This window comes from Hyperolius riggenbachi, chromosome 4 (genome assembly GCF_040937935.1).
Source record: "Hyperolius riggenbachi isolate aHypRig1 chromosome 4, aHypRig1.pri, whole genome shotgun sequence".
Lineage (NCBI taxonomy): Eukaryota > Metazoa > Chordata > Amphibia > Anura > Hyperoliidae > Hyperolius > Hyperolius riggenbachi.
Window position 1 is genome coordinate 355416515 of NC_090649.1, and position 23520 is coordinate 355440034.

The following is a 23520-nucleotide window of genomic DNA, read 5'->3' on the forward strand; positions in this document are numbered from 1 at the left end:
TGATAAAACTTGATTTTATTTGAGCATCTTAAGGGTACGTTTCCACTAGCCACCGCGCGCGTCTGTGAGACTTCCGGGTCTGCGGGAACGCAGACGAATCCCAGAAGCCGTGCCATGCATGGCTATGGGATTCCCTGCCTCCCGCGCGAAAACTGTGGGCAATGCTGGCCAAATCGCTAAGGCAAGCGATTCGGCCGGCGGCGCTATTATTTCCTATGGCAAAGTTTTCCCGAGCAATTTGCCTGCGGGGAAACTCTGCGGATTCGGTCCGGTTTCCGTGCTAGTGGAAACGGGCCCTTACCCTTCACTGCTTCTGTAGCAACGTTAATTGTCACAGTAGCGGGCACTAGTGAAGTATCGTGGTCGCAGTGCCTGTAAATTTGGGTGCCGGGTGATGCTGAAAAACCTCTCACCCTGATGTGGCATATTTCCTGATGGTGTGAATAACTATTCCCCCTCCAAGACATCATATAGTGGGGGTAAGATGCAAATCAGCTTCCAGCTATTGCTTACAATAAAAACGCTTGCGCTCCTGCACCTTCGTTCACCTAACACTAACTTCGTATTTCGGCTCTGCCTGTTCAGTAAACGAGCACCTATTCAGTAGGAGACCTTGGGCAAAACTCCTTAACACTGCTACTGCCTATAGAGTGCATCCTTGTGGCTGCAGCTCTGACGCTTTGAGTCCGCCAGGAGAAAAGCGCAATATAAATGTTCTGTGTATGTGTCTGTGTACTAGGCAACCACTCTCATGTCTCCAATCAGGATGCTACTAATCTGAGCTCTCTACTGCATGCTGCGCCAGCAAGGGGGATTCTGGGCAATGTGGTGCAGAAGGGCGGCTGCCAACTCCGGCAGGTAAACGAGCAGTGGCCGGTGGAGGGTGGCATACCTGGCTACCTATACTGCTGGGAGCACCTATGCCTGGCTACCTATACTGGGGGCACTTATACCTGGCTAATCTATACTGGGGGCAACTATGCCTGGCTAACCTATACTGGGGCACCTATACCTGGCTAATCTATACTGGGAACACCTATACCTGGCTACCTACCTATATTGAGGGTGGTTTTCTTTTGGTCACACCGTGGCTATAACGTGCGGTGCACATTATTGGGTGCTTTGTGTTCATTCCAAATTGGATGGCGCACAAGTTTGCCATAGGCAGCAAAAAGTCTAGAACCAGTCTTGGTTGCAGAGTTTGATTCAGTGCTGAGCTATGACCAATAGACGTCTGCCCTGCCTCGATTGACTAACATTTTCCATCCAGTCTGAACAATATTTGTGATCGATTTTAGGTTAAAGGTTAGGTGGAAGGTCCAGGATGGATGTTGGGGTATGAGGTGGAAGGTCCAGAAGGAAGTGGGGGGGATGTTCAGCCCCATAAAAATAAAATCTGCTTAGGGGCCCAAAATCTGCTATGAGTGCAGCAAAAACCTGGTGGTGGATTCTTGATGTTCCTTGTTAAATATGTTCTATACTGTTTTGTTGTTGTTTTTTTTTACAGATTTCATGTTTCTCTTTACCCGCCTCATCTAAGCACTATTGATGGGCTTACAGCCCTCTGCTTTTCGATAGGTGGTCATATATGACCTATGTTACATGGTGACAGCACATAGCGGCCTAGTAAATTGTCACCATGAGTAGATTTTTTTCTGAAACTTCTAACTGGGTATTTTCTTTTATAAGAGACACGAATTACATTAAAATGTTTAACTCTTACACATATCCTTTCTGTTGGGTACCACATTTTTATTCTATTATTCTGTATATGTTTATTACGCAACTTCCTGTTTATTTGATTTCAAAACAATACTTATTTTAATGAAAAAAAATCAAACCTGGTGGTGGGGTTGGTATTATTACAGGTGTGTGTAATAAGATTACAAATCTTGGCAGAATGTGTGAAATTCATTTTTTAAGAATTACCACTTTGTGCTGTCACTATTCACTATTCTCCAATAATACAACATGCACTAGGCAAATATTCCAGTTCTAATACTACAACAAGTATAAAACCAAAATGTTTTCATTCATAGTATTTATTTTGGAAAAATAGTTTAAAAATGAATTCCTTCATTACCAAACGAAAACAGTAGAAAAATCAAATACCATTTGCACAGTATTCCATAAATACATATATATACAAAAAATATAGTCACATAGATCCGAAGTGCCTTTATACAAATTTACCATTTTTAAATTATAAAAATGAACATTACAAATACTCGAGCTTTACAAATATCGTAAAAATAGTTTTACAAGTTCAAAAAATAACACACATTTTTTGACCTAATGAAAAACACCGTTTAGTATAAAAAACTAACAAAGGCAGTGTCTGTCTGTTTAGCAACGGAGTGGCTCATAATATACACCTCAGGCAGTGCACTCTTCTTCAGCAGAATATAAAAGTCCATTCATTACATATATTATATATACTGTGTATATATATATATATATATATATATATATATATATATATATATATATATATATTAGAATAATTATTAAAAAGACAAAAAAGCAACTGTCCATAGTGCAATGGAGAAGAACAGAAATGGCAGTGCAACAGTTTGTGTCCAGACACAGAGACTAGCTTGTAGTATCCATATTGGTTTGCAGTTATTTTGCTAATTTCAGTAGAGAACCAGCTCAGCCTGAATTTAGTTTCTCAGCAGCAGTCAACAAAGGGATGTCCCTTTCTTCAATTATTATCAGCAGCATTCACATGGGCGTCACCTCTATATATATATATATATATATATATATATATATATATATATATATATATATCTATGACAAGAATGTGTTTTACAGCTTCCGTATTAATATATATATATATATATATATATATATATATATATATATATATATATATATATATATATATATATATGACAAGAATGTGTTTTACAGCTTCCGTATTAGACCTGTGGGAAAACAGAGGAGAAAAGTTTAGTCACTTGGCAAATTTTACCTGTACTTATAAAACAAATCCCACCTAAGGAGCTATGGGCCCCGGTGTGAGTTTCCCATCGGGCCCCCCAAGCACTGTATACATAACAAATTATACAGTGCGCCAAAACCTGCCAAGGACAACCACAGTGTCAGAGGTGCAAGAAGGGAATGGGGAACAGCTTGTTAAAGATAACTACTATTCAAAGATTCTATAGAAGTTATTATTACAAGCACAGGACCTATACGGAGCTAATACTGTGGTTAAGGGAGGGCCCTATGGGGCCCCTCTGGCACAAGGGCCCCAAGGCGGTCACAACCTATGCAACCCCTATCGCTACTCCACTGATCAGAACTCTAGTACATAAGGATCTTCTGTTAAACTAAGCCAATAACTTGATAAGGCATTCCATAATTCTAAACATATCTCCTAAATTAATGTTTCTACAACATGTTATATATTCTTTTAGAACCATTATTGAAAAATACTCGGAAATAGTTTTCAGATAGCTTCTGCATGGAGCTTGCAAGTATTTTTTTTAATCCATAAAAGATGACAAAGACAGCCCATAACACAGACATATTTTACAATGGAGAATACCAATAGACAACACAAACCAATGTTTGTAATCCTGGGAAAACACGAGTCGATTTTGCCGCTCGATTTTGCGCCCGATCGTTTTCCGTGCTCGATTATGCGGACAATTTTCTTATCTTCCGTGGTATTGAAGAAAAGAAATGCGTGCACCTTCCGTCTTAGATTATCCGTGTTTTATTTTCAGCAGCGGGAATAACATCACATAGGACTCTATGTAGTAGTCAGAATGGTTAACATACCATATTGTGGAGCGGTGGAGGTAGAGGAGGTGGGTGGCGGGTGTGGATGGAGGAGAGCGACGGCCGTTTCGTGTCGCAGAGACACTTGGTCACGCACGCTGCTATCTTCCATTCGTTTTACTTATCTTTTCCCATTGTTCTCTATGCAAAATCGAGCGCAGAATCGATCGGGCGGGAGATCGGACATGTCGGAAATTATCAATCGGGCCATCTAAATGGCTCAAAATCAAGCCGTGTGTTCCCAGCATAAGTTTCAAGAGACCACCCATAAATTTTCTAACCAAGAATGGCTGCTTCATACTATCATTTGTACCATAAACCTAGACACACATTTTTTCTCCTAAGTTTTCTCCTAGGTGATATTTTCACACTATAAATAACAGCCTTTTAAGCCACCAGCAAGCAAGAACATACTCAGAATAATTTTGAGAATACTTTTTTCACCTACATTTTGGTACTTTTCAAATACAGAGTGCAAATGTCATTTTAAGCAGACGATAAGAAATTAAAGAGAAAACTTAGGAGAGAAAGTGAATTGGACCAGGCCCAATGCGCGTGCTACAACGGCTTAAAGCAGTACACACTCTGCACATTATAACATGCATGTTATTTTCTTACCATAAATAACGGTTATGTAACGTGTGTTTTTGCACTCGTTATCCAAAAATGCACTGTAGGATGTGTGTTATGCTAGGTACACACGATGTTTTTTTTGGTCGATTTTCCGTTCGATCGATTTTCTATTCGTTTTTTTTTTGTTTTATTTCTCGCTCGATTCTCTTTTCTTTTCTTATCAATTTCCATTCACTTCTATGAGAAATCGACCAGTAAAACTATCAAAAATAATATCGGACATGACAGAAATTATCTATTGAACCTTTTATCTAACATAAAATTGTGTGGTGTGTTCCTAGCATTAGGATAACATAATCCATTGCTCCATTGCAGAGTTGAGAATATGCCCATAAAATTGTATGGCACAGCATGACATAATGCACATAAGGCTTGATTTACTAAACTGTGATAACTCATAGCACAGCCGCTCTAGCGGTTTTGCACGCATTTTTGCATGCAAAAGCAAACATTTGCAATTGCGTCTGAAAACGCTAGTGTAGCCGTGCTATAAGTTATCACGGTTTAGTGAATCAAGCCCACAGTGTGAACTCACCCTAATAATTTCAGTTAGGCTCTGTTTATATATCTGATACACTCATCACAGTCATAAGTACAGCCAAAATAGATACTAACCTCAGTTGCTATAATGCATTCGTCTTTCTCATCTGATATGACATATACTGACTGATATTTTGTGTCTTTTGATGAAGAATGACTTGAGTCTGGTCTCCTTTTTTCTGAAGGATCACTGTTGGTCACAAAATAAAGGCAAGTTATTAGCAAACGTAAACAAGGAAATGCGGATAATAAACCACAAGCTATCATTGCACATGAAGCAGTAGAAAGTGTAAATATGTACCCTTTTAAATGGGATGAGTGTGTATCCTCTGAGTCAGAGTCACTCAAGCTGCACTTTGCTTCATGCTTCTTCTGTGCCTCTTTAATTGTATCCTCATTTTTCAGTTCATGTACTAAATTGTAATCCACAGTTTGGTATCTTGGCTTGTAACCATTTTTATCATTATTGCTTTCACTTAAAAAGTCCACCTTTTTATTTGTGTTTTTTATCTGAGTGGTCCCTATGATGCTCACAGAAATGTCTTTTTCACGATGGCAGTTGGCTAAATTGTTCATGGTTTTGGTTTCACCACGAGTAGTAGCAGGCATTTGCTGTTTCCTCTGTACCCTAAGCCTTACATAGACGACCACAGCAGCACTGCCAAGCAGCATTACTAAAACCAAGATAATTCCTGCACACACTGCAATCCATGGAAATTGACCACTTTGCTTTTCTGTGTACTTATCAGTAGATTCAGCAGCAGTCTGCTCAGGAAGTAAAAACTGACAATTAAATCCACCATAGCCACGAGCACATTCACAAACATAACGGCCGTTTCTTTCATGGCAAGTTGCCCCATTATGGCATGGGTTGTGTTCACATTTGCTTACAGCCGAGCTGCAATTTTTTCCAGTGTACCCTGGAGGGCAGGTGCATGAATAGTCATTAATCCCATCCTGGCAAGTTCCACCATTTTGGCAGGGAAAGGAAGCACACTCATCCAGGTTGTCATCACAATGCCTCCCAGAAAACCCTTCCTGGCACTGGCAAATGTAGGAATTTCCAAGGTCCTCACAGCGAGCTCCTGTAACACAGGCAATCAGGATATTGTTGAAGAATATAAACTGATTAATGCTGAACAGCAAATTACATTAGCATGAATACAAAATCTGAGAGTAAAGGTGCGTACACACGCACTACTGCTGGCAATGACGGGTCCACCGACCCCTCCCGCTGGGCGGACATTCCACCGACAGTAGTGCATGTATACGTGCTGTCGGCATACTGATAAGGGAGTGGATCATTCAGAAACAGCCTTATCAGTCCACCGACTGCGTGTACACACGCACTACTGTCAGCTAAACGTCCGCCCAGCGAGAGGGTCTGAAAGACCCATCGTTTCCAGATGTAGTGCTTAGACGGCTAAACTGCATGCTTACTGCACAGTTCAGCGGATCCAAGATGAAAAACCTAACTATAACAAGTAAGTTGTCTATATATCTTATCTAAAGTTTAGATAGTTTACACAGCAAATCTAGCTGCAAACAGCTTCAATAGAATATGATTATTTCTTCCTGTGATAAAATGACAACAGCCATGTTGTTTGTAAACATTACACACAAGGGCCCATATGCAATTAACTTTTTCACCCGAGTTGTCTCCTAGGTGATATTTTCACAACTTGTAAATAAAATGCATTTTAAACCTCCAGCAAGCAAGAAAGTACTCAAAATTGTTTTAGTAATACTTTTTCACCTATCTTTGGTCCTTTTTCAATTGCAGAGTGTTAAACAATTATTTTAAATACAAGATGAAAAATTATCTCCTAGGAAAAAACTCAGGAGAAAAATATGGCCCAAGGAAGCTTATCTGCAACTTCAGCACCCAGCCTGTAAAAAAAACCTAATCCTCCCTCCTCCCCTCTGCCTCTGAAATCTCTGGCTAGTAATACCTCCCCCTCCTCCTGCCCAGACTGAGCTCCCATGAGCCCTTGCTACTATCTGAAAATACCAAGGCTCTCTGAAAAACTGTGGGCGATGCTTGTTTAGTTTATAGGGAATTAGAGTATTAAAACAACAACAAAAAAGTATTTGGCTTGAGGAATGCCCTATAAACTATATGAAAGAAACACAATTATGCAATGAGTAAAAGTTCATCTCGGATCCACTTTAACATCCAACAAGCGCATTCCCACTGCAATTTAATACATCTGAATGGCAGTGTTTGTAACCACGTTTGTCAATGTTTGACACATGGCACAGTTACCCAGCAGCAAAGAACCGCCTCTTGTCACATCTGAGTGCAGCTACTACCACATTCAAGTGTGCATCTGCAAGATGAATGCCTCCTTAAGGTGGCCATACACTGGTCAATTTGCCATCAGATCGACCAACAGATAGATGCCTCTCCGATCGAATCTGATCAGAGAGGGATCGTATGGCTGCCTTTACTGCAAACAGATTGTGAATCGATTTCAGCATGAAATCGATTCACCATCTGTGAAGCTGACGCTGCCCCCCCCGGCCCCCGCATACATTACCTGATCCAGCCGGCGCGAGTCCCCCGGTCTCCGATGTCTTCTTCTCTGCTCTGGGCTCCAGCTTCACTGTACTTCCTGTCCAGGGAAGTTTAAACAGTAGAGGGCGCTCTACTGTTTAAACTTCCTGCCAGGACAGGAAGAAGTGAAGCCTGCCGGACTCGGAGCCCAGCGCGGAGAAGAAGCAGCGGTGACAGCGGGGACTCGCGCGGCCGGATCAGGTAATGTATTGCCGCTAGCGTCAGTCGTCGGGACATCCAAGCGCCACTATCGACGCACTCCCAACTTGTCGGCGATCAAGCAAAATCTTCCGGATGGACAGGAACGACGGGAATCGAAGGGAACAATCAATTTTGGACGGAAATCGATCGTTCGGTCAGCGTTTGCGCAACGATTTTACAGCCGATTTGATCACAGTAATCGAATCAGCTGTATATCGGTGGGAAAATCGGTAAGTGTATGGGCCCCTTAACAGTGTATGCCTAGCACTTGCAAGCACCCTGCAGATCCACAGAAGCAGCTGGCAGACAGTAGATGCATAGCTGCCCACGTAAAGGAGGCCCTAAAAATAATTTTGACAGTACTTTTTCACCAACTTTTGGTTACTTTTTCAGTAGTAAAACACTGAAAAATTATATGAGGTGGAAGATGAAATGTATCTCCTAGGAGATAAGTTAGGAGAAAAAGTTATTTTAAACAGAAAATGAAAAATAATCTCCTAGGAAAAAGTGACTTGTATAGGGGCCAATCTTATTTAAAAGGTCGGTTTGTGATCTTACCATTGGCACAAGGATTCGAACTACAGTAGTCAATTTTCTTTTCACAGTTGAATCCAGAGTAGGCAACTGGACAGAGACAACTATATCCACCATCTGGGTTATCAGTACATCTGCCTCCGTTGAAGCATGGTCCATCAGCACAGGTCATGGCGCTCAGCTCACAATTTTTGCCATAGAAACCAGGTGGACAAGAGCAAGAATAGCTATTTTCCAGGTCCTATTAAAGAAAAAGAAAAGAAGCAAACATTTAACACTAAAAAAACACCCATGGTAGGTTAAAAGTCAGGCCTGGCGCACACCAAAACCCGCTAGCAGATCCGCAAAATGCTAGCAGATTTTAAAACGCTTTTTCTTATTTTTCTGTAGCGTTTCAGCTAGCATTTTGCGGTTTTGGGAAGCGTTTTTGGTGTAGTAGATTTCATATATTGTTACAGTAAAGCTGTTACTGAACAGCTTCTGTAACAAAAACGCCTGCAAAACCACTCTGAACTGCCATTTTTCAGAGCGGTTTGTGTTTTTCCTATACTTAACATGGTAGGCATAAACGCCTCTGCAATCCAAAAAATGCCTCATCCCGGGAGTATGCGTTTCAGCAAAACGCCTCCCGCTCTGGTGTGAACCACCCCATTGAGATACATTGACCAAGCGTATCCGCAGCCGCAAGCGGCTGCAAAAACGCCAGAAAACCCGCTCGGTGTGCACCATCCCTCAGTTAGTAAAAAGGAAAGCATACATGCAAATAGTGATGGTCAAGTCGAGGAGAGCTTATGGAGAAGCATGTGATCAGTCTGGTCAGGTGATAGATATGTAAGTCTCTGATTTGCTAGCCATGAATATGTGCTAAAGTAAGATGTGATCACAGCAGAGCTTCGCAAATCTATCAGCTTATCAAACAAATCACGTTTCTCCATGAGTTCTCCTAGACATAACCATTACTACATACAAAACACTAATACATGATGGCAGCTGCCATAAGGTGTTCATTATTTATGATTATTTCTCCCATCAAAGTTAATATGTAATGTGTAGTCCTTTCCTTGTACATGATATGCACACGTACCAGGTACAGTCAATGATAATGATAATGCCTCGACATTTTAAATGTATTTATTTATTTAAGTATTTATATAGTGCTGAAATATTACACAGGGCTGTACAGAATATATATTGTCTTGTCACTAACTGTCCGTCAGAGGGGCTCACAATCTAGTCCCTAGCATAGTCCTATGTCTATGTATGTAGTGTAGTGTGGCAGGAAACAGGAGTGCCTGGAGGAAACCCACACAGACACGGGGAGAACATACAAACTCCTTGCAGTTGTTGACCTGGCTGGAATTCGAACCGGAGATCCAGCATTGCAAGGTGAGAGTGCTAACCACTACGCCACCATGCTGCCACACTTTTTAGATAGCAAAACATGGCAAACAGAAGGGCTGCAATTTGTATTTCAATTATAAATGAGTACGGGACACACAGAGAGTGATTATAGAATTATGTCACAATGCATACATGCAAAATGGCCACCGGTAAAATTACAGATATTCTACTATTGAACAGTAGAGATGTCGGCGAACCTCTCACCCTGTACTACTTCTGGGTTGCTATGACTCGGAGTAGTATGGCTGCGCTGGGCCGGCGGTGCGCATCCTTGATCGCGCGGCTGTTGCCGGGCACTTTCTGCGCATGTGCATGACGTCATGAGTGACGTCACGCTCATGCGCATGACGTCATGAGTGACATCACGCTCATGCGCAGAGAGTGCCTGGCAACAGGCGCGCGATCAAAGACGCACACCGCCAGCCCAGAGCAGCCGTACTACTACAGGTCATAGCGACCCGGACGTAGTAGCGGCCCATAGAGGTTCGCTGGCGAACGGTTCGCCAACATCTCTATTGAACAGTTGTCATTCCAATAGTAAAATATCTGTAAATTTTACTGATATTTTACTATCACTAAACCTAACCCTATTCCTTCATGAGCCCTTCTTCTACCAATGCCAAACCCTAACCGACCTCCTCCACCAATGCCTATCCCTAACTTGATCACCCACCTTTGCCGGCCAAATTTTTTGTTAATAGCCGGTATTTACATGGGTGCCTATGGGCTGCCCAAGCTTCCACAGCGCCAACGGTGCCCAAATTTCCTGTTTCATTATTTTCCTGCTGTAATATAGTAGTATTTTTGATTATTGTTTTCCTTTCAGGAGCATCACTCTACATTAAAAGGTCCTAAATGTGCATCACTCTATATTAAAAGGTCATACATGTTTTACAAATGATTTGTTTTATTTGGTTTTGTTAGCTGCATAAAGCATTCTTATAATTGCAGGCCAAAATGTATGTTATTATACCCAATTAAAGTGTTGCAGACTTACAGTACAGCTTCCCCCATTCTTGCAAGGGTTGGTATCACATTCATTGATCTCAATTTCACAACTGGACCCAGTATAGCCTGGACGGCAGGAGCACGTATAACTTCCTTGGCCAGTGTTGGTACAGGTAGCTCCATTCTTGCAAGGCTTGTGATGAGTGCAGTAGTTAAGGTCTGTATTACAAACAAAAATTAATTAGTGAACTATAATTTTTACATTATCTCCAATCATCAGCAATACATATTATCTGCTAATCTATATAACTTCACCTTGATTGCAGAAGAGTCCTCCCCAACCTTCTTGACAGTTGCATTGCCAGGGTTGTTGGCATGTTCCATGTAAGCAACCTGGGTAACGGATGCATTCATCACAGTATCGGCCTTGCCACCCTACACGACATCTATCCAGAGGATAAAGGAGGTAATTAATTTGTTATCAAAGCCACAACATACAGGCCCATATGCGATTTACTTTTTCTCCTGAGTTATCTCTTAGGAGATAATTTTCGTATTCTCTTCAAATGACTTTTTTAGCATTTCACAGCTGAAAAAGTTTCCAAAAGTTGGTGAAAAAGTATTATTAAAATTTTTTGAGTACTTTCTTGCTTGCTGGTGGTTCAAATGCATATTTTAACAAGGTATAACAAATTCACCTAGGAAAAAATTCTGGAGAAAAAGTTAATTGCATATGGGCCATTATCTCTGAAATCATGCATAGAAAATATCTCAAGTGACCCAGAAGAGAGTGAGGCTGCCATAATTGATTCCTTTTAATGACAATTGCCTGGCTATCCTAATGATCTTTATCACATCAGTGTCTGAATCGCCTACCAGAAACAAGCATGTCGCCAGTGGCCACTGTAGTCAGACTTATGCTGGGAATACACGGTTCGTTTTTGCCTTCGTTTAAACCTTCGATTCGTTCGGTAAACGAATCGAGTGTTGAAAACGTATGTGAAAATAGTCATAATCTCATTATAGTTTCGATTAATAGACCCCAAAAACGAACGACTAGTGATCGAACATGTTTGATATTATCTCTCTTTATCCATCTAATCGAGCCATTGGTAGGCTTGATGGCTGTTCAGATCGATTATATATTCGTTTATGCTAGTCCGTCCCTGTAAAAAGGGATTTTCGTTTCGTTTCTTTGCAGCCTTCGATCATTGGAAAAACGAAACCATCAGAATCGGAAAAAAAAACGAAACCGTGGGTGGTGATATTAACCGTATGACTGATTATTTCGGGATCGAAAAGGACAAAAGGCACAATCGAAACGAAGGTTTAAACGAAGGCAAAAACGAACCGTGTATTCCCAGCATTATGTATACAAGCAGAAAGAGAATGGCACAGCATCCATCCATAGTATTTCAAGGGTGCATGACTTGAGTGTTTGGCCACCACTCATAATCTAATTCCAGCAAGAATGTAAGACTCAGCACACCACTTTGTAAATCAAAAGGCCTACATTTAATTGACCATCTGTTTCAGCCAGCAATTCTTTCGGGGCTCTAGTCTCTGTGCCTTGAAAATGGGAACTCTCTGGAGCCGCAAAACAATTGTTGGCTGAAACAGATGGTCAAATAAATGTAAACCTTTTGCTCTACAAAGTGGTGTGTGGACTTTCTTGGTAGAATTTTGAACTTTATGCTTGGTCTTAGTTAGAGGCTGGTAATATTGGGGTACGTTCATACAATGTGCATTGCGCAACATGAGCACTATAAGGTGCACACAAAACAGCGCAGACTGAGCAAGTAAAAAAGCACACATTATTTCATAGCATGCTAAAGGGCTAGTTTACAGTGCTCAGTTGCATTGCACAATAATTCTGCATGTCAACTAACTGCCTATACATTTCTATGGGCCTGTTCACAATACTGCATTGTAACTGATCATATAATTCTAACCTGCATACAAGCTTTGTACCAAAGTCTATGTCCAGTCTCATTTGCAGTTCACACTGATTTTTGTGCGTGCATTATGCAACTGATCACTAATAGGCTAGTTACACACCAGGACGTTGCGTTTAGGGGACGTTATAGGGCACATAACGTGCCCCTAACGCAACGCCTGGTGCTCTCTGGTGTCGACGTCGGAGTGAGCCGCGTTGTGCAGCTCACTCTGGCGTCCGTGATGCCGTGATGCGTACTCTTGGACGCATGCGGCATCACGTGGTCCCGCCCAGCCAATCACCGCACAGAGCGGCCGCTCCAGGAAGTAAACACTGCACGTCACTGAGTGCAGTGAATATTAATTAGCCATGTGCCCAGTCGCTCTCCCCTCCTCCCCAACATGACTGAGCATGTGCAAACAGTCTAACGCGGCTTAGCCGCGTAGAACGCACAGCATGCAGCACTTTGCTGCGTTACAATGTAACGCAACGTGGGCAGTGTGAACAGCCCACTTGTGTTACATTGCTGTGCGTTGGGGGAGCGTTACAGGCTGCACTAACGTGCGCCTGTAACGTCCTTGTGTGCAAGAATCCTAAACCTAGCCTAACTGCTATAGAACATGCACATTTTCATACAAATAATCGAGAAATGTAATATAGCACATTAGATAATGCAAATTGTTACAACACAGAGATGTGAACATGCCATAGAGTTGTATGGGGAGAGTTCACATGCAGTAAAATATTACATTATTGTGCAACATGAATAGTTTGAAAGCACACTAAGGATCAGAAGGAGAGCTAGACAATTTAAAGTGTTTCAGGCTGGGTTCACTGGTCAGTTAAAATGTTTGTGAACTGCAATGGAGACTGGACATAGACTTTAATACATGGCCTGCATGCAGCAAGTTAGAATAACGCGATCAGTTATTGTAAACAGGCCCGTAGAATTGTATGGGCAGTAAGATGACATGCAGAATTTTTCTGCAACGCAACTGAGTACTGTGCACTTAGCCTCAAAGGAAATAAATATAGTGGCATCTTAATCTCTCTCACTACAAAGTCAATTTAAACTCAAAGTTTAAACATTTGCAACTGTAAATTAAAAACAATAAAAGCACAAAAAATGAAATAACCCACCCATCATTATTGTTATAATGAGTGCTACATTAGCTTTCTGGTTAATTTACTGTGTACGGTACATATGAGGTGGTCTATTAGCTTTAATTATGTGTATCCACACAAAACATTCTCTGAAGTTCAAACATTAACAGAATACAGTGAACTCACTTGCACTCTCCAGGCTTCTCGCAGTAGCCATGATGTTCATCACATCCAGGAAGACATATTGCTGCGCAAAAAAAAAAAAAATGTAAGCAGTGTAGTGTATTCAAAAGTATCTCAACTAACATTCATATGAGCAAAACTGTACTGTCTTTGAACAAACTTTGTAATAAAGAAATCACTGCAAGCTGAATTACTGATCTCACCTGGTACTTTCCTTGTCACTTGCAAATAAGTGTTCTCCTCACTACATTTACACACAGACAAAAGAAGGCTCATGGACCTCATCTCCCCTCCCCCTTTACACACACACTCTCCTTCCAAGAGAGGGTCAGAAGTCTTTTTTTCTTCTTTCCCTAATTCTATACACACATGGTTCCACCCCTTAATATCCTAGCGAGTGTGTGCAGATAAGAGTGGACAGCTGGTGTGCAGGGTGCCAGTACAGGACAGCTGCTCTATTGTCTATTCTCTCCCAGCAGCTGCCCTTCTGCAACAATACCCCACTGCCTCTAGCCAATCATGGGTAGGGGTGCTGTCCCTCTGGCCAATCTCTGTAAAGATCTAATCTATGGCACGCGTGTGATTTCTCTGAAAACTTTTCATTATTATTATCATTTAAATAAATGGTCCAAAGTTCTCAGCAGAAAGAGGGGCGCCAGCCTCACAAAGGAGAGTGGGGGAAGGGGGAACCTTCTTGTTTCTCTAGCTTAACACAGGCTCGTTAAGCAGGCAGTGCACATTTTACACAGCTATGTGACATTGGATGCAGAGAAAAGAGGAAAACTCCCCCATTAGCCTGGATAAAAAGGATCTAATCAACATGATTAATGAGATAGTCTATGTAGTAAATGTGTTGTTGAAAAGGATAAAGAAATAAAGAAAAAAACTATAAAATACCAGTTAGTTGTATTATCTTCAGTATATTATATTTTTGTTATCTTGAATAGATGTATCTCAGAATTATAATAATAATACCACTAAGATAATATTATGACAAACTCTATTCATCACTTATGTACTCTGTTTTACATATGCCTTACATTAGATTGAAAAACACTTGTTTGATTTTACATTATTTAAAAACGTTCTTTGTATACAAAAGCCGTGCAATGTATGCCTGACAGATGTTTCCATTCTCAATGTGTCTAATGAAAACTTTTATACAGTTTTCTGGTGCTATACTGTATGTATACTTTTTGATATTATGCTCTCTAATATCGTCTTGGAGAGCGGACACTTTTTTCATACTCAATACTTACGTTCTGTGCAATACTGTCCTTTCCAGCCTAGGTTGCAGACTTTCTCTCCTTTTTCACCACAAGAGAAATGACCAAAAGCATCATCTCTGGGTCGACAATAGTCAGAGCATCCATCTCCATAGTAGTGCTCATCACACACAAAGCGGTATGAGTATTTCAGCTCTGTTCTGCCACTGCTATGCAGATCCTGGGACCACTCTTCACCCACAGTCAGGTGTCTCTGGGTGGCAAGGCGACTGATTAGGCGCTCAGGATTCTCTGTCAAATGAAATACCTATCATTAATCAGCATGCTGAATTCAGCTGACCTATAGGGATGGTGAATGAGATGGAAATAATTTAGAGTTGATACAGGATTATACAAATTATGTATGCAGTTTGAAAATGGACAATTGAATCTCACCAAGGTGAAATTCAATTGCTCCATTTTCAAGTTGCATATATTTGCATAATCCATAATAACTTGGAATTATTTACATCTCATTGGCCATCTCAACTGACAGGCCCTGATACTTCTGTAAGATTTAGTCTTGACCATTTTAATACAAATAGCACAGAAAAAAATGTGCTGTCAAAATTATTTAAACATGAAAAAATAATTTGCACGAACACCTCTATTCAGTAAAACTACATCATAATGCTAAAATTAATAGATCTTGTGACATTTTAAACAATCCAGTTTGAAGGTGAAAAATCAGAAATGTGTTCAATAAAATGTCAAATGACTGCCCTTGTGTGTAATGTGTCTAGTTGCAATCCACTGATTTAAGCACACAAAAAAAACTACATTGAATCATGTGGGCCGCTATGCGATAAAAATGAATATACAGTAACCCTAGTTTTTACCTGTGCTTAGATCGTCCAGTGCATCTGTGTGTATTGCTTCAATGATGAGAGAAAAGGTACCCTATACACACACACAAAATGAAAATAATAATATTAATACACAATCAAAAATATGATGCAATCACACTAAAATAAAGTGGCAGTTGATAAAACTGTTTAAAATACATTTACATATAGAGTTAACTATTACAGTTGCTATCTACCCCCACACTACCGCAAGGCTGTTGGCTATCTGTATTTTTGCACTTTTCCTAAGGAAATGGGTGGACTTTTAATAGTTATTTCCTGGTATGATATTTCTGTTCCTTTATTAGTTATTTTTGCACCTCAAATCTTTGCTGTCTACAAAAGATCAGAATCTCTCTCAGTTAACCCTTTAATGGATGTGATGAGCTTTTCTTTTTCTAGTACAGGGTTCTTTGCTTTTCTGTAGTAGCACTGCAGTTTCTAAGTTGCTGTATGAAGTGAGGATATTACACATTTTGCCATTAACCCTTCAGTGTGATAGGAGGGACATGGAAGCAGTGATGTGAAAAGGGGGCCTAGCTGGGTTGTTGTCATTAATCTTCACGCTTAATTTACCCAGTTTCACACACTGAGATGGCTGTAAAACGAATCCTTTTGGGAATTTCACGCTGTGCTGACAATTATACAACCAGCTCCAAAGACAAGAGGGGGAGACTTGGGCAGTGGCATCTCCAACACCATAACACTTGTTCCTTTAGGAAAAATAAAGGTCTGGTCTATGATAAATAACACGTTTTCATCTGCATCTTCCAACCCCCTTTCAAACACAAATCTCAGCCTTTCAGTTACTTCTCTTTGAGCTTTGAGTACTAAATATCCCCTTGGGACATGCAAACAGATGCAAACCCTAAAAATAAACCTTCCCTTAGGCTGTAGTCTTCTACCAGAGTGGCACAGTTTCTTTCATCCAGGAGTTTATTTCACCTACTGTAATCCTACTCCACCCTGCACACAATATTTCAGTTTTCCTTATCTGAATATTCTGCAGGAACAGCTGCCGGTGTTCCAACATTTTAGCATACCCGACAAAACAGCATACAAATGCTACTGAGCATTCATGTAATCGTGCACAGCAATTTGCACAACTGTACTAGATGATTTTATCTGACTGTGGTGCGCATGAGATACTAGGTTCCTATTGTGAGTCTGATGCTTTAAAAAGAGGATATTTTCACTTGGCTTATTTTTGAAAACTACGCTAGATATATTAACGTTTCCTTTTTAATTCTATTAAACTTCCATAGGTATTTGAATAGAAACCACCAAGAAGGGAAATGTACCTCTATATAACATCAGAGGTGTATATTGTAGAATCACGTTTGTTCTACATGCCTGGCTATACGTTTTGTGATCAGCTACCTCCACTCTTCCGCGTTCTCACAACTGCATAATAGAAAAAGAAAGAAGAGGTCACTCACAGGCCAGGTGAATCCAAACGGGAATCGTATAGGATTGAAAAAGCTTAAGTCTGAACTGACGGTATCCGGTACGGTAAATGAGTTGGAGCCCAGAACTGGAGTAACAGCGCTACCATAGGTGCACGGGGGCTCCGGGGACACGCTGCTCTGGTAGTGCTTCAGACAGATCCGAAAAAAAGTCTTGCATTCGCATTGTTGTAGCCCCTGAGAACCGGACATCCCACCGCGGCAGCAGTTAATATTTCCCACAGGACCTTTCTTGTTCATAAACTCTTGTAGCTTCAACTCAAAGAGCCCGGAGCAGGAAATCTGCAGGATCAAGAAATGCAATTTCTAAAAGATTGTACACCGAACCAATACGTACAGACGTAGCTATTGAATACCTAGCTATCCATCATTGTCAGACTACGAAAGCACGATTCATTACAGTAGAAATATTAGGTTATGTAATGCTTATCCCAACTGTACTGCAAATGCACGACATATCTCATATAGGAACGTGCGTGCCACTAACTATCCACCTGCACCTTACAACCAGTGATATAAACTAACGATTAGAAGCAGCTGTGAGTGATCCTGTTGCTTACCTGGCCCAGGAGCGCAGACAGGATTGACAAATAGACGATGATCTGAGGTCCCATGTTGCGATGGCCTTGCAGCACTGTAGTGCGGATACAAGGCAGAGGCTGCCGCAGAGACTGGAGAACGACGGTCTCGTCCCAGCTACACTGACAAGTAGAACAGCTTTCCCTTTTCAAGTCACTTTTGCTCTTGGCTAGGTACGCCCTTTTATTGAGTGACAGACCTTCTCAATGGTAGAAGAGGTGGGGACTGCTGCTAGGTGAAATATCTCAACCATCCACCTTAAAAGCTGAACCTTGTCTGTAGCTAAATTCCCAGGTCCATCAGAAGATAGTAAATGAAAAAAAATCCAAATAAAAACGGTAGCAATGATGTCTTCTGCAGTATAATCGGATTGAACAGCGGTGTATAATTTCCAAGTCAAGGCTATAATCCGAGATGGATAACTTGTGTCTACCGATCAGCACTGTGACTTCTTAATGTCCGGTTTACTGAAAACAGCTAGAAGAAAAAGAAGCAGCTATATATATGCTTGTTATATAAATATATATATGGTGCACTGAAGTCTCTGCTTTCTTTTCACAGTCGTCCAGTATTAGGAATCCAGTGTGACTTTATAAATAGTACGCTGCAGCTTCCACCCCTGGTGGCTGTGCCTCTTCTGTTCAGCAGCAGCTCCAGGTTCTGTGTCAAGCAGAGAATATCTGCCTCTGGCTGACTGCCTGCCGCTTTATATGGAGCCTGCCGCCTGCATAGCTAATGACATGCAAATGTAAAGACCCCTAGTCTGTCTAGAGATGTCACAAAGGAGCCACTTTTAAGAACCCTCCTCTCAATGGATTGCCAAATGGTCAGTGAGCTGTAAAATGTGCAATCCCCCTTTCCTCCTCCCCATGATGTGAGCATTGCGTACACCCACAAAACACACATTTACACCTCTGGCATCTTCCTTTATTATGAACTTACAGTTTGTTCTCATATGTCTTCCCTATACTCGCGTACAAAATACAACCCCCACCCCTTCCTCTCTCCCTCTCTCTGCCCCAAATGCACAGGGAGGACTATTTCCCATGGTAAAGTGGGTGGGTATCACACCACAGCACCTAAACACCATACCGTATGCACTCAAAGTCTTGCAGTAGCACTGAAGAGCCAGCGAGGTGCAGCATCTACACGTGAAGCCAAAGCATCGGATTTCTTAACCAATTCAACGCTGCACACACACCTGTCACCCATAGAGATGACCGCACTTCTGCATTTCATGGGCGCCTGGCGTCACTCAAAAGGACCAAACCAGACATCCTTACATATATAAACACTGCGCTATTACCCCTGAGAAATGAATATCTTTCTATACCACCATCATCATGCCCTCGCTGACTTTGCATCTGTTATCCTCTAGACACAGTAACGTTCATGTTTAATGAAGTTCTCTCCAATTACCGGATCCTCGATTTGCAGATATACTGCCTGTGTGAAGCTGCAATGAAAGTGTGGATGCGAAAAGCTCGGTTGTCACGGACGATAGTTTTACTCAACCTGGTGTATCTTCATCTAGTTTAAACTAAATGACTAAGGGAAAAAATAATAATAATAATAATAATAAATCTATCTATCTATCTATCTATCTATCTATCTATCTATCTATCTATCTATCTATCTATCTATCTATCTATCTATAGAGCTATCTAGCTCGATTATTGTCTATCTAGCCTGCTTTTTTTTCTTCCCTCCCTTACTTCAGCAGCCACTGTTTAAAAGCAGCGAGTTTGGTGTGTGTCGCTCGCGTGGCTGTCATTAAGGCAGTTTGTTATTGTGCAAGGGATGAATGAGTTGGTCCTTTGTGCTATCAGCTGTATGGTAATGCAGCCAGCACCTGCTCTCTTGCACAATACAAGGGAGAGAAAGAGCTCCACTTGGCGAGAGACGGAGCCTCTGCAACAATGTGCACACATTTTTTTTATTGAAAAAACAAAACAAAAACCTCCCACACAGAAGACAGAGAGGAAGTAAATACTTTTCCACCGAATAAACCTTCAGCTTTGTATGTATTTCATATCTAGAATGTATGGGGTGCCCGAGTAATTATTTAGTTAATCCACGTTGAAGGAAGTGCAGCGATATCAAAGAGGCAAGGGTTAACTTTGTACTCAGTCTTATGAACTGGGTTGGGTTTATTGATATTTGCCAGCTTGCTATCCTACCAAGTTACAATGGTAAAAATAATGTTTGGGTTTTAATAGAGTGGACTATTGAACAATAATTTCTACTGCAAAAAAGGCTGGATTTGGAGCGATTCCGAGGCTGCGACGTGTGTCCACAGACTTCATCTGGCTGCATTGGTGTTGATGCTGCATACGGAGTACCCGAATACAATATTTTCAAAATATTTTATTGTGGTAGTTATCATATCAATACATGTCATTAACATCACATGTCACCCGAATATAATATGACATCCAAAAGGAGGACCTAGGAAAGAGAGAAAGAGAAACGTTTAATGTATAAGTAGTTCGCTGTACCTTGACAGCAACGGAATTGTTACTTAAATGCACAAATAATTATCCAGTCATGTGCAGGTTGTGATGCATCTGCTATAATTCTGTGTATAGTACAACGAGCTCAGTAATACACTTCTAAAACAGGATGATAATAGGAATTTTTAGATAGACAAACGGGTAGGATAAGTTGTGTTACATATTAAAGAAACAGAAACAAAATGAAACATATAGACTCAATTATATCAAAAGAAAATGGCAGTGTTCTGTCAATTGTCGCTTAAAATGTAAGTCAGCTGATATAATTAAGTGGGACTATGGACAGAGTATGTTGCAGACTTTAAAATATCTACGTAATGAATTCATGATAGGAAAACATCACCTTTCAATAAATTAGAGAATGCTCCACTAAACATATAGTTACATTTGTAGAGGCAAGGCCAAAAACTTTATTCGAGTTATAAAGACAGGGATAAAACTTACTCCATATTCTTAACAATTCCCTCAGTATAAGGCATTTGTTAAATTGACGTGACACAGATTTTTCGATTACTTCTGCAAAGTGTATCTGAATGGTACCATAAAATCCATCAGAGTCTTTCCCACTGCACTTATTCAAGGACAGTTTAATTTATGCCACGCGATTCTGTATTGGTGAAATCAAGCAGAAAGCCTTTTTTCTTCTTTACTTTTTACTACTCTCTCCTCCTCCCCCATCCCTCTCTTCTATCTCCAGCTCCCCCTATTTTATATTATTATTTTACCTTCCTTTCAGAGAATCGGTCTAACTGGGAGACTGTTTAACTTAAGGGTTTCCATAGGAGGCTGTTGTAGTTTAACTCCTGCCCACCAGTAGCTAGGCTGAACAAAAGACAGACTCGGGTGAAGCTATTCATCTATTCTTTGCACTTTAATTTTCATTGATTGTGAAGACAAGGGGAGCCCCTTTGGGGACTGGAGCTGAAGGGGATGACACGCCTTTAGACGCGATCAGCCCCCTAGCCAGCCATCTGCTCCAAACCAAATGGCGTTTTTTCACTTCCCAACTGCATGTCTATATACCCTCTTTAGCTCTCCATACCCTACATGTCTGTTAGGAAGAAGAAGGGTTAACACAAGAGTGACAGGGATAGAGAACAGAGATATGGATACAGAAAGATAGATAGATAGATAGATAGATAGATAGATAGATAGATAGATAGATAGATAGATAGATGACCAATATACACATACAATATTCCATAGCAAGCAGTCAGTAGTTATGTTTTTGCTTATTCTGGGTGATAAATGCTAATTTATTGGTCCCTGACCATTTCTGAGTGCAATTATTAGCTTTTTTTACCCCATGTAGTTGCATATAAATTACTACTACACACTTCTAGAAAATTATTTATTTGTCACTAAACATTCTACAGAGTGCACTAACTGATCAACAGGTTGCCGCTAGGATCAATAAACAGTGACTCCGACAATAATGAAAGTGATATATAAATGGACAACTGAGGGCCAATGCACACTAAAAATCGCTAACGCAATTGCTACGCATTTTAAGAAGCAATTTTTCTAAGTGATTCCAGGCATGTGCCTAGCGATTTTTGGAGTGTTTTGGTGTAGAGAGTTTTTATTTTTTTTGTACAGTTTGAGCCAGAAGTGAACAACTTTTGCAAAAAAAAAAAAAAGCTCGGAAAATCGCTCTGTTATAACATAAATGGGCTTAAATCGATTTTCCACTTTTCTTATACCTAACATTGAAGCTGAATTCACATTCGGCGCTTTCCCGCCTTTTACCCGGGATCACGTTCGGGTCCGCAATCGTGATTTGACAGGTGAAATCTCAAAATTTGACGCAATTTGCATTTGTGATTCCCGTTCAATAGAACAAGAATCACAGCGCAATCACCCCCTAAACACTGCATGCAGCACACTTGCAATTGATTAAAATGCTGTAGTGTGAATGTAGGAATACATTAGTAGCAGCGCTTTGCTGATCGCTGGTGATCAGAAAAGCGCTGAAAAAGCGCCAAGTGTGAACCAACCCTCAGAAATGCTGCAGGACCAGAGTTTGCTCTGGTGTAATTCTTTCTATACAATACATTAGCCAAGCGCTTTTTCAAGCGCAGGCGATTTTCAAAATCATCTTAAAAACGCTTGTGCAATGATCCCTTACGCGATAGTTCACATCTGAGTGGTTCATTTACTATCCCCTCAACAAAGCGGTGCCTGTAACTATTTTGAGGTGATTCCGCCTCAATGGAAATTATAAAGAAAACACAAAACTCCTCCAAAAATGCTTTGTGCAGCGATTGCATTGCGTTTTTAAGAATAAATACAGTGTATTTATTCTTTTCAGGGTCAAAGAGTTCACTTCCTGACTTGCATCAGGGAGTGAATTAAAAACCCGCTCTGGAGAAGCGCTTAGAAAAGTGCTTTTAACAAAAACGCACCGCCCACCCAAGCGCCGGGAATAAAAAAAAAAATTGTGTCAAAAAACGCCCAACATGAACGCTAACGCGATCGGAACGCAATGTGAACAAGGCCTTAACCCTGTTAGTTCAAGACTGTGATTTTGCCTCATTGCCCTACAGATTAGACTTTGACCGTGTCATAAGAAAGCTTTGCTAACAGGTGATGAAACTACGTAAGTAAAACCTATCATAATGAAAGACTGGGAGTAACACAGACCACATAGCAATAAATACAAATCCTCAAACAAACCTTTGGTATTTGATTTTAGATAAAGGAAAATGGTAAAGAAGGAGAGAAATACAGAATAAACAAGAAAAATCGAGGAGGGGTAATCTGGAGATAAATGTGTAGGAACAGAAATCATAGCTAATGTTACTAGATACAAAAAAGACAAACTTGAATGTATCACATTATATACTAACATAAAGATATGTACAATAGTTCTTGACTGGACTGATTCATTCATCATTTTTTCAGCACCATGCCTGCACACTGACAAACTTTTCTTCCTCCCTCCCTTCCATCTATTTGCTACATGTGCTTGTGCATTGAGTTTTAGGCAACCTACTAGTGCCTCTTTCTTATGCTATGTGCAC

General features: G+C 40.7%; 1 protein-coding gene and 1 long non-coding RNA gene across 3 annotated transcripts in view; both read right to left on the bottom strand.

Annotated features, from left to right (window-relative positions):
• Positions 1-2167: 2167 nt before the first annotated feature.
• On the bottom strand, positions 2168-18643 carry DLL1 (delta like canonical Notch ligand 1). Of its 2 annotated transcripts, none has more exons than XM_068279537.1 (11): positions 17966-18643; positions 17379-17687; positions 15934-15994; positions 15089-15346; positions 13833-13893; positions 10922-11052; positions 10656-10825; positions 8282-8498; positions 5267-6050; positions 5041-5155; positions 2168-2930 (listed from the first exon to the last, which is right to left on the bottom strand). In XM_068279537.1, the coding sequence occupies exons 1-11, from the start codon at positions 18017-18019 to the stop codon at positions 2925-2927; spliced, it is 2166 nt and encodes a 721-aa protein (XP_068135638.1). In that variant the 5' UTR covers positions 18020-18643; the 3' UTR covers positions 2168-2924. The 2 variants fall into 2 exon arrangements, with proteins under 2 accessions (XP_068135638.1, XP_068135639.1); XM_068279538.1 differs by lacking the exon at positions 2168-2930 and adding an exon at positions 4494-4602.
• Positions 18644-20333: 1690 nt separating this feature from the next.
• The window catches only part of LOC137570833 (uncharacterized), a 109264-nt gene continuing 106077 nt past the window's right edge, over positions 20334-23520 (bottom strand). The window contains exon 3 of the long non-coding RNA XR_011031205.1: positions 20334-20432. This is a non-coding gene — a long non-coding RNA (uncharacterized lncRNA). The remainder of the gene's footprint in view (positions 20433-23520) is intronic.

Excerpts from the sequence above, each read along its gene's own strand:
- DLL1 (XM_068279537.1), bottom strand. The coding sequence starts at position 18,019 with ATGGGACCTCAGATCATCGTCTATTTGTCAATCCTGTCTGCGCTCCTG. Across the intron at positions 10,826-10,921 it reads AGGACTCTTCTGCAATCAAG|ACCTTAACTACTGCACTCAT; the intron begins GTGAAGTTATAT and ends TTTGTAATACAG. Across the intron at positions 5,156-5,266 it reads CACTCATCCCATTTAAAAGG|TGATCCTTCAGAAAAAAGGA; the intron begins GTACATATTTAC and ends TGTGACCAACAG.